Source organism: Mastigoproctus giganteus, chromosome 9 (assembly GCF_048544385.1).
Source record: "Mastigoproctus giganteus isolate SK-2022 chromosome 9, ASM4854438v1, whole genome shotgun sequence".
NCBI classification, from domain to species: domain Eukaryota; kingdom Metazoa; phylum Arthropoda; class Arachnida; order Uropygi; family Thelyphonidae; genus Mastigoproctus; species Mastigoproctus giganteus.
Window position 1 is genome coordinate 51,004,660 of NC_143583.1, and position 15,813 is coordinate 51,020,472.

The 15,813-nt window shown below is 37.1% G+C and overlaps 1 protein-coding gene across 5 annotated transcripts in view; it reads left to right on the forward strand.

Annotated features, from left to right (window-relative positions):
• Nucleotides 1-15,813, forward strand: part of LOC150080216 (histone-lysine N-methyltransferase 2C-like) — a 1,301,638-nt gene that overhangs the window by 91,849 nt on the left and 1,193,976 nt on the right. For all 5 annotated transcript variants that reach the window (XM_090381514.1, XM_090381519.1, XM_090381517.1 and 2 more), the window contains exon 5: nt 2,816-2,888. In XM_090381514.1, coding sequence (XP_090237640.1) covers nt 2,816-2,888 — 73 coding nt within the window. The remainder of the gene's footprint in view (nt 1-2,815; nt 2,889-15,813) is intronic.

Sequence of the window (15,813 nt, forward strand, 5' to 3'; positions counted from 1 at the left end):
ATTATAATAAATATTTGGGTTTAAGTTACTTAAACTTATTATTTTTTAATTTATATATTTATTTCATTATAAAAAGGTGTACAGTATCTTTAATTTTGTTACTTTAATTTTGTTAGTTAGATTACTTAGTACCTCTATATAAAGAATAAAATCATATACTGTATATATATAATTTGTATTATGAAATGTACTTTTTATAATTATATTATTATAATAAATATTATATAACATATATATTTTTTAATATTATATATATATATATATATATATATATATATATACACACACACAGAGAGAGAGAGAGAGAGAAAGAGAAAGAGAGAGAGAGAGAAAAAGAAAGAATCGGATCTAACAGGCAGAAAATTAAGTAGGGGTGCAGCAAAATAAAATAAATTACTTAGGGGTGCCGTTATTTAAAAAAAAAGGTTGAAAACCACTGCATTAGGTACTGTTCATTTTGATGTTCCTAAAAGTATTAATATAATGCTTGCTCACATCATTTATGGCAAACCTTTTTCTGGTTCACAGTTCAAGTTCCTTTCCTTTCTGTATTACAATAGAAACATTCTTAACCGATTTGCTGAACAAACTGACCTCCACTTAACCTTTCTCCACCCGTTTTGGCCAGAGAAGAGTCATGAACATCATGACTCTTCTCTGGGCACTGGTCCAGTAAGCTTGTATCTAATGGACTAGAGAGGTATGCCACACCTGATATGCATCAGCCAAAAAAAAAAAAAAAAAAACCCACACACTTCACCCATCCCCTCCAAAAATTTGTCTAGTTCTTCCTTGAATTTGTTCAAACTATCCACTTCCACAAAAACAACAATGGAAGCCTGTTCCAACAAACAACTACCCACTGGCTGAAGGCAGACTGTTGAGCTGTATGTTTCCCAAGAGGTCATTTGTGTGTTTGTACCAATAAAATTATTTTTTATTATAACTGCAGTAATTAATTTAATTTAATATTATGTAAATTAATAAAATATGGAAAGAAAAGAAAGAGAAAATTGTTATTTCTATAAAAGCTAAGTTGGATGCACTGGAAAGACTTGATAAAGGTGAGTCTAAAACAAAAATCAGCATTGAATTAGACGTGGGCAAGAGAACTTTAAAAAATTGGAAAAATAAAAAAAATCTAGAAGGTTTCACAAGAGTAGTTAAGTTTGTGCTCTGCTTTAAAGAAACCAAAATTAAAGTTAGTAGACATTGCATTATAGCAATGTGGTTTATGCAAGAAAGATTACACTAATCATTGAATCCACAAAAAGCAGCAACAAAGGAAAGTCCTTTGTTTTACATCAAATGATTGATGGTACAGAAAGTTTTACAAATGATAGGTGGCTTGGATTTCAGAAAAAATATGGTGGTTATGAACTGAGTATTAGCCAAGTGAGATCATCCTGCTAATACTCAGAAGTTTATAGATTTAGGATCAGTTACCAACAGAAAAAATTGATTGTAGAACAAATCTGGAGTTGGATGAAACAGGATGAAATATAATGTTACCTATAATAAACAATACCAAAAAAAAAAAAAAAAATGGCGCCTCCATAGCCAGGTAGGCAGGAGCAGCAGTGCGTAGCACACGCTTCTTGGTTAGACCGGGGTTCAAGCCCGTGACCACCAAATACGGAGGATGTGGAAAGGTCAGGGAATGACCATTGCTTATCCGCGGAGCAATATGGCCTTAGTTGTTAATGCTCCTAAAAACCAAACAACAACAAAAAAAACAACTGGAATGCACAACTTGTTGCTTTTGGTTGTTGGTAAATTAGCTAATCCTAGAACTTTTAAAAATATAAATTCTTTTTTATCAGTTTGATTACCACTCACAAAAGTCAGCATGGTTGGGGTCTGCATTATTCAAAAAGGTTTTTTTTTACTTGAAGAAAAATACCTTAAAAAGCTATTCTCTTTCTAAATGGCACTCTTTTACATCCCAATTGTAAGGAAATTAAAAAGAGTGCATATGAGGGCCAGGTTTTTACAATCCTTGATCCAACTTATGGATCATCAAGTTCTAGAATGTATAAAGAGATGATGACATAGGTGAAATCATAAAATGTCAACAGCAGCAGTGTTTACAATGTAGCACTAACACACAATGAAATTCCAAGTTCACTAAATTCAAACTTTGGCCTGAGTTTGACAGTGCCAATGAAAGTCCTGAAATACAAGAAGATAATCAAGAACATAGTTTAATTAACTAATTTCAGGCAAACTGAAGGTTTGCCTGAAATAAGTTAATTAAACTATGTTCAGCAAGAAGAAGAAGAAGAACAATAACACCAGATTCAATGTTTTCCAACAAATTAGTAGCAATTTGTTGCATAAAGCTTACATGCTGTGATGGAAACAGATGGATCTAAATATGAAGTGGAGATTTAATCAAATCCAGAGTAGTCAAATGTGCCTTAGATACAGCTTTAAGTTATATTGATCAAAGGCATGATTCAGCAGTCAGTGATGTGATGCTTACACACACACACTGAAGGAACTGTGCTCCAAAGCATCACATTTCATTATATAAAGAGCTGAAAATTTTTGATTTTATGTAAATTGCGTATGTTTTAAGTGAAAATAAAATTCTTAAGGTAGACACGTTTACTTTTTTTTTTTTATGATTCTCAACTTTAAATGACTTTTTTGATTAACTGACTGCCAGTGCTGATCATGTCAGATAAAAGGGCTTCTACTGTACATTGAAGTGTACATTTGTAATCAGTGCTGTCAATAATCAGTAATGAAAGTTTACTGCTACACAGGAAATTATTTTTATTTGATTGATATACTTTTTCTGTCTTTGCAGTGGATGAAATGAATGTATCATGTTCTATTTTCAAAAAAACAATACCAGAAGAAGTACTTCCCCAGAATAATTGGTATGAAAATTTTTTTCTATTGCCTCTGTAAATTATCTGCATTATTACATTGTTATTTATACATAGTTACAGTTATTTATTTGCTTCTCATACATTATTGTAATTTTGTTTTCCTGTATGAAATCTCTGATAAAAAAAAAAAAATTAATATTTAAAGATATAAAAACTTCATTTTTAAGTAGTCTGAATACTTATTTTTATGTGAATAAAAATAATTTTATTCATATAAAATTATTTTATGATTTCTGTTTTCTTTTCATAGTGATTCTGACAGTCTGTACATAAACTGTTCTTTTTGTTGAATAATTAGTGATAGTAATAGCCATATGGTGCTGTTGTTGTTGTTATTTGGTTTTTAGGAGCATTAGCAACTAAGGCCATATTGCTCCGGGATACGCGGTGGTCATTCCCTGACCTTTCCGCATCCTCCGTATTTGGTGGTGACGGGCTCGAACCCCGGTCTAATCAAGAAGCATGTGCTAAGCACTGCTGCTCCTTCCCACCTGGCTACGGAGGCGCCCCATATGGTGCAAGGAAGCTACCGGTTTCTTGCTGTGCTATCTTGGGGGGTTGGATAGATTGAGCAGTACATTATTTTTTATTTGGAAAATTAAATGCACTAGGCATTTAATTTTCCTTATGGGTTTTGATAATTAACTATATAATATCGGTGTAAATACACCATAGTTAACCCATAGATTTGAGCTACAATTGCAGCGTAGAAGGCATCGTTTTAATTGTATCTCATAATGTGGTTGCCTTGACAACAAGATAGCTACTATTGAATTACTTCAAATAAATAACGCTTTTCTAGTAGAGAAGCCTACTGTTATTTATTTTCAGCGTACCACCACCCAGACGATCGTTTCGAAGCTTTTTGGCTTCGTCATCAGTGGGCGGGTAGGTAATACAACAAGCCATCTCAGTTGCGAAGTTATATCCACATTATGAGAGATGCCAGAAGGGTGTGGTGGTAATGTATTTGGAAAATTAAATGCACTAGGCATAATCCTTATGGGTTTTGATAATTAACTATATAATATCGGTGTAAATACACCATAGTTAACCCATAGATTTGAGCTACGATTGCAGTGTAGAAGGCATCGTTTTAATTGTATCTCATATCTATGGGTTAACTATGGTGTATTTACACCGATATTATATAGTTAATTATTTTTTATACAGATTCAAACGTGTGTCCTGGAATAAATATCTACATATATCCTCAAATAACTGGATGTTGGGACTTGTCAACCATTTAAATATCAACTTTGAGTTCTAGCAGCATTGGTATAGAAAAGTTCAGGGAAAAATTTTTTGTTATTAGTAAATTTGTTTAAATCTGTAGGCATGCATTGCTAAGCTAGTAAATGAAACTAACATGCTAATTCGAGTGTTTTTTTTTTTTTTTTAAATCCCCTTTCCCATAGTACTCATTTTGTAGCTAAAAGATAAGTATATTAATAATTTATGTATTTGTTTTTGTGTGATTTCATTCAGTATTCCCTAAACCAGTGATGCGCAAACTGTGGGGCGTGACCCCCAGAGGGGTCGCAGGATAAATTAAAGGGGTCACGGAAATTTTTAAGTAAATTTATTTTTGTGTACATAAAAGCTAAAAACCTGTTGTTAAAATTACTTTTTCAATACTGTAGGTGTAGAGACTTGCTATTCGAACTAAGTCTGAGATACGAATGAACCCTACTGTCCACCGTGCCTTAATTTGTTCACTGGCTATGGACACAAAAAGCAACTGACATAGTGCGACTTCTTAGTATGTATTGATACTTCTACTCAATTAATTCCTTACGGTAATCCCTTTGGCTGTTAATTCGTGCTTTCTATAGGACAAATTCTTCAAATTGCCTGTACTGTATTGCCTCAAAGTCAGGTGTGAATGTGTGGGAGCAGTAAATATACATAGCAAGTGTGTCGCACGCAGGCGTGGCGCTATGGTTTTTGGCACCCCTAGACAGAAATGTATTTGGTGCCCTTGAGATACTTTTATTAAATATTATTATAATAAAAATTTTGAATTTCAGTGCCCCCAGATGTTGGTGCCCCTATGCTCTGGTTGCACGCAAGCTTTATTCTACTTCGTAATTCAGTGCATTCTCCTTGCTGCAATAAAAATTATTTCAATAATGCATGGAGAAAAATACAGCAATGAATTAAAAACCATTCCTCTGTCCAGAGACAGTTTCGAGGCATCTTACAGTCATCGGACAACATAAAATTCAATTTATTAAATCGACTGAGAGAAAGTCCAATTTTTGCAATACAATTAGATGAATCTACAGATATTTCAAACCTTGCTCAACTTATTGTATATATTGGATACTGCTATTAGATGAATCTACAGATATTTCAAACCTTGCTCAACTTATTGTATATATTGGATACTGCTACGAGGAAGATATTTTGGAAAATTTTCTATTTTCCAAAGCTTTGGAAGGAAGAACGACGGGCCAGAAGATTTTTGATGTTATAAATATTTTCTTTCAAACAAATAATCTAATGTGGAAAAACGGTGTTGCGATTTGTACTGATGGCTGCATTAACAGGAGAAAATAAAGGTTTAAAACACAAAGTAAAGGAAATTGCTCCAAATATCGTTTTTAATCATTGCATTATACATAGGGAAGTATTAGGCCAAGGAAATGCAAACTGATTTGCACAAATTTTTGAAAGATGCAGTGACCAACTGCATCTTTCAAAAAAGTAGAAGCTTAAATAGCAGACTTTTCACTATACTTTGTAATGAAATGGGATCCGCTTATGAAGCACTTCTTTAATATACAAAAGTTGAGGTGGTTGCCCAGTGGTAAAGTGTTGCGACATCTTTTTGGCCTCAAATATGAAGTTTTATTGTTTTTATCAAATACAGATCAGAACCTTGCTCAATTGTTTACAATTAAAAAATGGCTTGGAAATCTTAGCTACCGTGTTGATATATTTGAAAAACTTAATGAGTTTAATTTAAGCCTGAACAAGGACAGGGTTGTTGTTTGGTTTTTAGGAGCATTAGCAACTAAGGCCATATTGCTCCGGGGATATGCAGTGGTCATTCCCTGACCTTTCTGCATCCTCCGTATTTGGTGGTCATGGGCTCGAATCCTGGTCTAATCAAGAAGCGTGTGCTACGCACTGCCGCTCCTGCCCACCTGGCTACAGAGGGGCCCAAGGACAGGGAACAAATATATTAGTACTCAGAAGTTTTCAAAAATAAACTTAACCTTTGGAAAACTGAATTTGAGCAAAACAATACTGAAATGTTCCCATGTTTTTCTGATTTAGTTAATAGCAATAATATTGAAATTTTACAATTTAGGGATGTCATTTCCACCCACCTAACAATGCTAATTAAGAATTTATCCAAACGATACAATATATCTACAGAAAAAAAAAAGTCGTATTGGATTCGTGATCCCTTTACTTTTGAAATTTCTTCATGTCCTGAAATTACCATTGAGCAAAAAGGAAGATCTCATCGACCTGTTGTCTGATGAAGCATCTGACGTTCTCGTTTCAAGACTACTTGTGAAAAATTTTGGCTTTCTCTTCGAGATGAGTATCCAAAATTATCGTAAATGGCGATACAAAGATAGCTTTTGGGTCTACATATTTATGTGACGTTCGTTTCTCAAAATTAACAGCTATAAAAACAAAACAGCATTCCAGACCTGATACAGATGATGACATGAGATTAGCATTTTCAAATATTGCATCCAAATATTATCGGTTATCCAGGCTCGTCCTTCTCATTAATTGTTTTGTTTTGTAATTGTTCATTTTTTATTGTTTTTAATCTTAATTGAAGAATAAGAATTTGATTTGTTGTTTTTGCTGTATTCAATAAAAAAATTAAACAATTATTTTAATGAGTAAATTAAAAAGGAAACAATTTTTTTTAATTCCTTTCTCAGTACTCAAATAAAATTTTTTAGTACATAATTTATAAAATGCCATTTTTCTTCTCTAAAAATCTTGTCATCGTCCCTCGGGGTTTACATTGTGGGGGTTGCATCAATTTTATATTTAATAAAGGGGGTCGCGAGCGAAATAAGTTTGCAAGCCACTGCCCTAAACTATAGACTTCATCATTCTGCTTTCAAAAGGTATGAATGCTAAAAGGATTGTTTTATTATTGTTAAATTTTGTTTCTAGTTGGCTTGCTATTAAAAGATATTTGTAAAGTGTATACTTCTCTCTCTCTCGTTTTTGCACCAGTAAAATAAAATCAATCTCTCTCACACACACACACACACACACACACACACACACACACACACACACACACACACACACACACACACACACACACACACACACACACAGCATGAAAAGAATGATAAAAAAATAAGGAAATAGTACGGAGAAGGAATATTTTGTATTGTGCTAATTTACCGATCTAACTTTAAAATGAATTTTGTCTTATGATTGGTGTGTAACTTTTTGTGTGTGTGTGTGCGCACACGTGCAATGAAAATCATTTCCTGTGCATTAGTCATTAAAACAGCAAGCCTTAATATAGAATTACATTAATACAATATTGCTTTTAGCTCCTGTGAAGGCATAATATAGTTTAGAAAAATGGGGAGGGAGAAATACATTACCAGAAAGCTAAGTCATATGTTCATTTTGTTCAGCTACCATTAAGAAATAAAAGATATTACTATATTATATACCATTAGTGCAGTGTAAGCTTATTTATATAACATAACATCATTCCACTAGTGATAATTGTTAAGTCTATTCACACACACACACACACACACACACACACACACACACACACACACACACACACACAGAGAGAGAGAGAGAGAGAGAGAGAGAGAGAGAGAGAGAGAGAGAGAGAGAGAGAGAGTGGAGTATGTACTACTCTAATTCCGTTAATCTTATTGACAATGTAATTACCTTTAGTAGTTGAACTGTATTTGTGCACTTGTATATTTGTTGAACTAAGATATATCAATTCTAATTTTTTAAGCTTTGTGTTATACTCCATTCCCAAAACTCTTAGCTCTTTCTTAACGTATGAAATAAAAGAAACAGAGCTTGCCAATGAAGTAGAAACCAAAACCTTATATTTATAATCATAATGTTCCCACATACGATCATCTGATACAGTTCACTCCAGGATCTGAGTTTCTTTTATTTATATTTGGAATTTTGTACAAGTTAAGGTTGGAAACATTGGATGATATTTGCTTTCAAAATTTTAATACAGAGATTTATTGATTCCTTTCTTCATAGGAGAAAATCCAGAATATCCTGTGAAGTTATTTTGTGCTGAAATAGATAGACTGAAGGATACTGAAACTGGTCAAAAAAGAGTGTAGCCAATGTACCCTCCATGTTATGACGCAGGGTCAGGTTATTTGTTGTTGGCTCACCTAAAGTTTGGAGATGACTAACCCCATAGTGGAATAACGTTAGCTAGTAAAGGAAGCATTGATTATATAGTTCACACATAGGAAGAGATTCCTTCACACAGCAAGTATTTGAAATGCGCAGAACTATCCAAAGAATGGCAATTCAGCCCCCCAGCAATTAAACAATAATAGTTAAAATTGCCCATGTTTCCCACCACACCCAGACAATGACTTAAAAATTGTCAGGATAGCAATATTCTGCGTCCCGACATGACAAAACTGGATTGACCTGGGTAACCCCCAGGACTACCCTGCTGTGGTGGGAACCTGGGGGCACCACACCAAATAAGTAACCGTGTAGGGGAGGGAGATGTACAGGCAGCTAGGGAAGCAGATCAGCTGAAAAATATCAGTAAGCTAGTAGCAAGGGGATGCAATGTAGAATGAATGAATAGGCTGGGCACTGAGTGAAATAGGAATTATGGTAAAAGAAATAAATGTCAGTTTTTGGTGAAAGAAAGTGGGACGCAGCATGAGGGAAAGAGAGAGTGACTGAGTGTTATGGTGAGTGGGAATGAGTGGAAGAGCAAATATAATTGGCCAAAAGAATACATAGTTAATAATAACTTACATTACTTTATATATACTAACAAACATTTACTAATGACACAAACACTATTGGGCACCTCCGTAGCCAGGTGGGAAGGAGCAACAGTGCGTAGCACACGCTTCTTGATTAGACCGGGGTTCGAGCCCATCACCACCAAATATGGAGGATGCGGAAAGGTCAGAGAATGACCACCGCATATCCTGGAGCAATGTGGCCGTAGTTGCTAATGCTCCTAAAAACCAAACAACAACAACAAACACTATCACTGCATTCTCCCCTGGGCTGCAAAAAAAAAAAAAAAAAAACTTGCAGCTAGGCCTGCACCACAACTGAAGAATAACAGTAAGTTGGGGTGCCCAGAGAGTGCAGTGCAGAAAGCAACAGTCGAACAAATGAAATGAAAGCCAGAAGAATGAATGAGCGTGCAAAGGTGTGACAAAAAGAACACAAACCATAAATATTACAGTTAAGTACACACTAACCCTAGTTTTAATCTTTTATATTCTTGCTTATTTAGCTTAATTATTGGTGCATTAGTATTTAAAATTGCATTACACACCATTATATCACCTCCCTGGTGTGTGAGAAAAAGATGAATGAGTGAGTGAAGGGGGAAAAAATATATATAAGGGTGGCTATAATTACAGTATCCCTATTCAGAGCTTTCTGTAGCTCTAAGTAATAAGCGGAATGCCACCAAAATTAGTATAAGTAAACTATTCAAGGCATGGGGAGAAGGATCCTGTGGGGAAAAAAAAAATCCAAAATCTGCTGATAGGGGATAATATAGCGCTGTACAAGAGGAAAGACATGACAAAGTACCAACAAATAAATAAGACAAACCTTAATGAAATTACAAATTTTTATTTGTGCTCTTTGCAAAAAAACAGAAAGAAACTGAATTGCACAACAGTTTTTAAAAAATCCAAACAAAAAAATCAGACACGTAAGAGAGCAGAAAATTTGCATAAAACTGAGTTAATTGAATTTTCCCAGTAGCAGAGAGCTGTAAAGGCACAATGCAAACATCGCAGGCACCTCCGTAGCCAGGTGGGCAGGAGCAGCAGCGCGTAGCACACGCTTCTTGGTTAGACCGGGGTTCGAGCCCGTGCCCACCAAATACGGAGGATGCGGAAAGGTCAGGGAATGACTACTGCATTTCTCCGGAGCAACATGGCCTTAGTTGCTAATGCTCCTAAAAACCAAATAACAATAACAGCAAACATCGCAAGTGTATTCTGTAATGCGTCTCACTCTGCCTGATCGCACTTTAATTGCGAAGTTCTACGTTAATGAATGCAATGCGTCTTACTGCGTCTAATGAAATTAGACGCTGTAAGAACTTATATCAAGGTCCTTTATCAGCTGCGGCAGTTAGAAAGATGAGTAACAAATTTGATGAAACTGGGTCCTTTTGCTGTTAAGCCTGGTAGCGGAAGGAAATCTGTTTTGCCTTAGGTAGCAGAGGAAGTTGCAACGGTTATCGTTGACCGATCCATGGATACAGCTGCTGGAACTAGTAGCAGTGCATGGGGAGTAGCGAGGTAATTGGATGTCCCATATTCCACTGTGTGGAAAATTCTTCAGAAACTAATCCACTATTATCCATACAAGATCAGTCGCCAGCAGCAGCTGCAAAGGGATGATTCTGAAAAATTAATGGCATTTGCTCTAAAGTTTTTGGCCAGAATGGAAGTGGACGATGCCTGGCCATGGAACATTCTTTGGAGAGTGAGGCCCATTTTTATCTTGTTGGGACTGTCAACACTCAAAACTGTCGAATGTGGGCTTCAGAAGCACCGTATGCTATTCAGCAAATACCATTCCACTTGCCGAAAATCACTGTCTGGTGTGGTGTGACTTCAAATTTCATCCTGAGGCATACTTTTTCAAGGAATTGCACCCAGTAGGAGCAGCCATCTGTTCCATTACAGCACAAAGATATGACATGCTGACAGTTTCATTATTCCTCAGCGCCTCCGTAGCCAGGTGGGAAGGAGCAGCAGTGCATAGCACATGCTTCTTGATTAGACCGGGGTTCAAGCCCGTCACCACCAAATACGGAGGATGCGGAAAGGTCAGGGAATGACCACCGCATATCCTGGAGCAATATGGCCTTAGTTGATAATGCTCCTAAAAACCAAATAACAAATAACAAATCATTATTCCTCAACTGCACCAAAGAGGATGCCTGAATGAGACAATTTTTATGCAAGATTTTTATGCAGGTTTAAAACCCCATTCCCAGATATGGGGGGAAACGGGTCTTTGTCTCCTCCCCTCCCCGCCTACCCCATACTTTGCCTGGTCTGCTTGTCTCCACTGACCTCTTTGGGGATGCCTACTTTATCGTCCCCATCCTACCTGTTTTTTCCCCCCAGCCATCAGTCACCCCCACCACTCCTAACTAAACCAACTGAATATGCTCCTAACAATGCTGCCAAATTCTAATCAATGTCTGAATCCAACCACTGTCTTGTAACCCTCTTTTGGCCTTTCCAAATTCTAGTGTTCACCCCCCCCACCTTTTTTAATAGGCCATGCCACTGAAATCCTCAGAAATTAGGTGGCAGGACCTGCCAGCGTACTTAAATAAACTATTGGGTGAGAAAAAGATGAATGAGTGAGTGAAGGGGGGAAAAAATATATATAAGGGTGGCTATAATTACAGTATCCCTATTCAGAGCTTTCTGTAGCTCTAAGTAATAAGCGGAATGCCACCAAAATTAGTATAAGTAAACTATTCAAGGCATGGGGAGAAGGATCCTGTGGGGGAAAAAAAAATCCAAAATCTGATGATAGGGGATAATATAGCGCTGTACAAGAGGAAAGACATGACAAAGTACCAACAACTGTTTTTTTCCCCCCAGCCATCATTCACCCTCACCACTCCTAACTAAACCAACCGAATATGCTCCTAACAATGCTGCCAAATTCTAGTGTTCACCCCCCCACCTTTTTTAATAGGCCATGCCACTGAAATCCTCAGAAATTAGGTGGCAGGACCTGCCAGAGTACTTAAATAAACTATTGGGTGCCTGACTTGCCTCCTCGTGGCAAAGTATGGGCAATGGTGGGTCCAGTAGGGGCCCAATGGCTAAATGGTCAGAGAAACAACAGAACACAACAAACCACTCCCCATACACTTTTTAAATCTCTGCCGTCCACAGAGTTCTGTGTCACACCTACAAAGAATGCAACGTAGAGATGGGGGAACCCCTGGTGCAATCAGGCAATAAACATACTTTATACTTTACCTATAGGAAGAGATTGGCTCAATTATTGAAACTGTTCTCTTTAGGATATTAGCATTAGCAGAGGCTTCTACAACGACAGATGGAAGTTTGTTCCAGAAATCAACCATCTGCTGGCTAAAGGCAAATTTCCGCACATCTATTCTACAACTGTCTTTCCTCAATTTGAATCTATGTCCCGTCAGGTGATTAATCTGGGTATGAGGAAGAATCCCATCAGCATTGAGCTTGCTCAAACCATTCAAGGCCTTCATCATCATCAGCCATTTTCAATCCACTGCAGGATGAAGGCCTCTCCAGCAACTATCCAGTTTGTTGGTACATAAATCATTATAACTTTTAGCTTGTACCTCTTAGAAATCTTGAGTATTAGTCTTGACACCCTTGGTGATGTACTTTCGAATTCCAAAATGTTGTTTTTTATATCTTTGTGGAACAGAAACCCAACTCCACCTTCGCTCCTTTCACTATTTCCATTGATGTATAGCAGATTCCAACTTGATAAACTTTTAATTGATTCATTTCTTCTTCTTCTTTCAATCAAACCGATGATATCCCAATTCACATTTTCTAGTTCTTTTTCCAACTCTAATATCCTGTCACCGATGAGAAATATTACGTTGTAACCGGCCAAGTTCAGTTTCCGTGTATGGCAGCCTGGTCTTACCCAGAGATTCTTAGCATCCTCTGCTTCTACTCTGATCCTCTCACTGCCGTAAGAGGGGGAGTGAAAGCTGCTGGGGACTGAGAGCCATTTGTTTCATTGTGCTGGAGGGTTTGGTCTCTTTCACTTCATGCTGACCAGGCGTCTTGAAGAGAACCACTCTACACGTTCGTTGAAACATAAGTGATGTATAGGGCTTACCATCGAGAAGGTGTGCATGAGTGGATTTTAGGGAGGCAGGCCAACAAGACTTCTCCTAAATCTGTAATAGAAAGATATTGGATCCATCAGTGTTTTAGACTGAGTGTCTGATAACACACAGAATACCTGTTCCCCTCTAAGCCCCTTCAAGGCCTTTACACCTCAATCACATCACCTCGCAGGTGCCTAGTCTCTAGACACTGTAATTTGCATAACTTAAGCCTTTCTTCATAAGAGCAACCCTTTGTTCCATTCACTAATCTTGTTACCCTTCTCTGTACTCATCCCAGAAGATCTACATCCAGGGGCGTGCTGTGCAATATGTGCAGTGCACACACAGGCACCAGGAAAATTTTTTTGAATTTTATAATATTATTTTCTGATGTTTTTAATTAATGGGGCACTATATAAATTTTTGCACACAGGTGCTGCACTCCTGTCTACATCCTTCCTAAAATGAGGCCTCCAGACCTATATACAGTAGTCAAGGTGTGGGCTGACCATTGCCTTATACAAGGGGGATAATCATCTCCTTATTCCTGCTAGAAAAATTCTTGTATATCATTGACAAGACACCATGACCTACTCCTGCTAACTGTCTGCACTGCTCAGAAAACTTCATATCTATCTGCACAATTATCCCCAGCTCGTTTTCGTTCTCTATCACCCTGTGTAGAGCAGCACATTTGAAATGTTACTCTGGGGTTACTGCTACCCATATGCAGATTAACATTTGTTGATGTTAAATTTCAGTTGCCATCTCTCAGCCCATCTGCTCAACTTTTCTAGATCCTGTTGCAGTAGCGTACTGTCATTAATGTCATTAACAACCCTGCCAACCTTTGTACATCTGAAAAATTAAACAATAAGCCTAATACCTTCATCAGTATCATTAATAAATACAGAAAACAATGATAGACCCAACACTGAACCCTGGGGGACTCCACTAATAACATTAGTCCACGAAGAGCAGTGATTACCACTCTTTGCTTTATCCCACTCAACCATCCCTTTATTCAAAGCAGCAATTTGTCCCCAATGCCACACTTCTCCAATTTATACAGCAGTCTTCCAATATGCAACAGTATCAAAAGCCTTCCTAAGATCCAAGTATATGATATCAAAATTATTCTTTGCATCCAGTTCCTTTGTATCCAATCAAATTGGTCAGACCAGACTTCTCCTTAACAAACCCATGCTGTCTCTAAGCTATAACTGAAGTCTTGACCAGATGATCCTGCAGTGCTTCTTTGCAATGCATGCATTAATTTCCCCAGAACAGAAGTTAAACTAACGGGCCTGTAATTACTTTTCCCCCTTTGATCCTCCTTTGTGAATTGGGGTCACATTTGCACATCTCCAGTCCATGGACTCAGGGGTTTCTCCCTTAAGTCCAAGGAAGCTCTCATAATTATGGCTAAGGGTTTGCTTACTTCCTTTGCTGCCTCCTTTAATATAATGGATAGATCCCATCCACCCCAGGTGCCTTTCTTATGTTTATCTTCAACAATTTCTCCTCCACTTTGTTCTCAGTTATTACAAAATCATTTAGCTCATTGCCAGAGTTTAATTCACCTTTGGCATTCCCCTCCCTGAATAACTCGTCATGTGTAAATGTAGATGCAAAATACTCATTCAGTTTGCTACTTGAATTGGTAGCAAACTGAATTTGCTACCTCAATACCTGAGCAGGATCATCAACAGTTGAACCATCGGTATCAAGTGGATCAATCTGATTCATCCCCGTCCTTCTAGAGTTTAAATAAGTAAAGAACTCTTTGCTGTTTTTCTTTGCATCCTTTGCCAAAGATTTCTTGTAATTTGCCTTTCCCTGCCTAATATCCTTTGTGACTTGATTACAGACCAGCTTGTATCTGCCGTAGGCTTTTGTGTCACCTGTTAATTTATATGTATCCCATGCATTTGTATTCTCTGCCACCTTGTCTCATTAGTTCATCTGACACCCATTAGGCCTAAACTTTGAACAATATTTCTTAGTTGGTATGAAAAGCCTAGTAGCTTCCAATATAAGTTCTTTGAATGCTTCCCATTTTGAATTTGCTGTAGGTAACATCATCAGTTGGTCCCACTGTATAGAATTTAAATACTGTGTCAGAACACCTTAGTCACCTTTATGAAAGCAAAAACTCTTCCTTTTACTACTGATGGTAGTTACCTTTTTGAGTAAATCCCCCATCAGTACACTGTGATCACTGCCACCTGGTGGTTCCTTTATCTGCAGTTTCATAATGCATGAAGAATCACTACTGATAATCAGATCAAGAGTATTACTCCCTGTAGTTGCCTGTTGAATATGCTGCTGTAGAAAACAGTCATCCAATAAATCCACAAAAGCCTTGCTAGTGTGCAAGTGACCAATCCACATATTCCAGTCAATCTCTGGGAAATGAAAATCCCCTATTATAAAACAATCTGATTTAATGGCCCACTCTATTTCTCTGTACAGTTGTTCATTCTACTCATCTGTGTCATTAGGCCTATAACACTCTTACTCTCAATTTTGCTTTGCCAGTGTTTGTCACACCAAACTGATTCAACACTGTCCACCCATATCAACTGGCTGCACTTCCTTAGATTTTGTGTTTATTAACTAATAGTATAATTAACAGTATAATTTCCACCAGGCCTAATCTGTTGAGGTGTTCAAAAGAATCTACAAATAGATGAGCACTTATAAAAATTCCCTTTCAACTCATCCTTAGAATTTTCTACCAAAATGTCCGGAGCCTCCGAAATAAGCTTGAAACCCTCGAACAACTCTTGTTGTCCAACAGCATGGATGTAATCTGTCTATCAG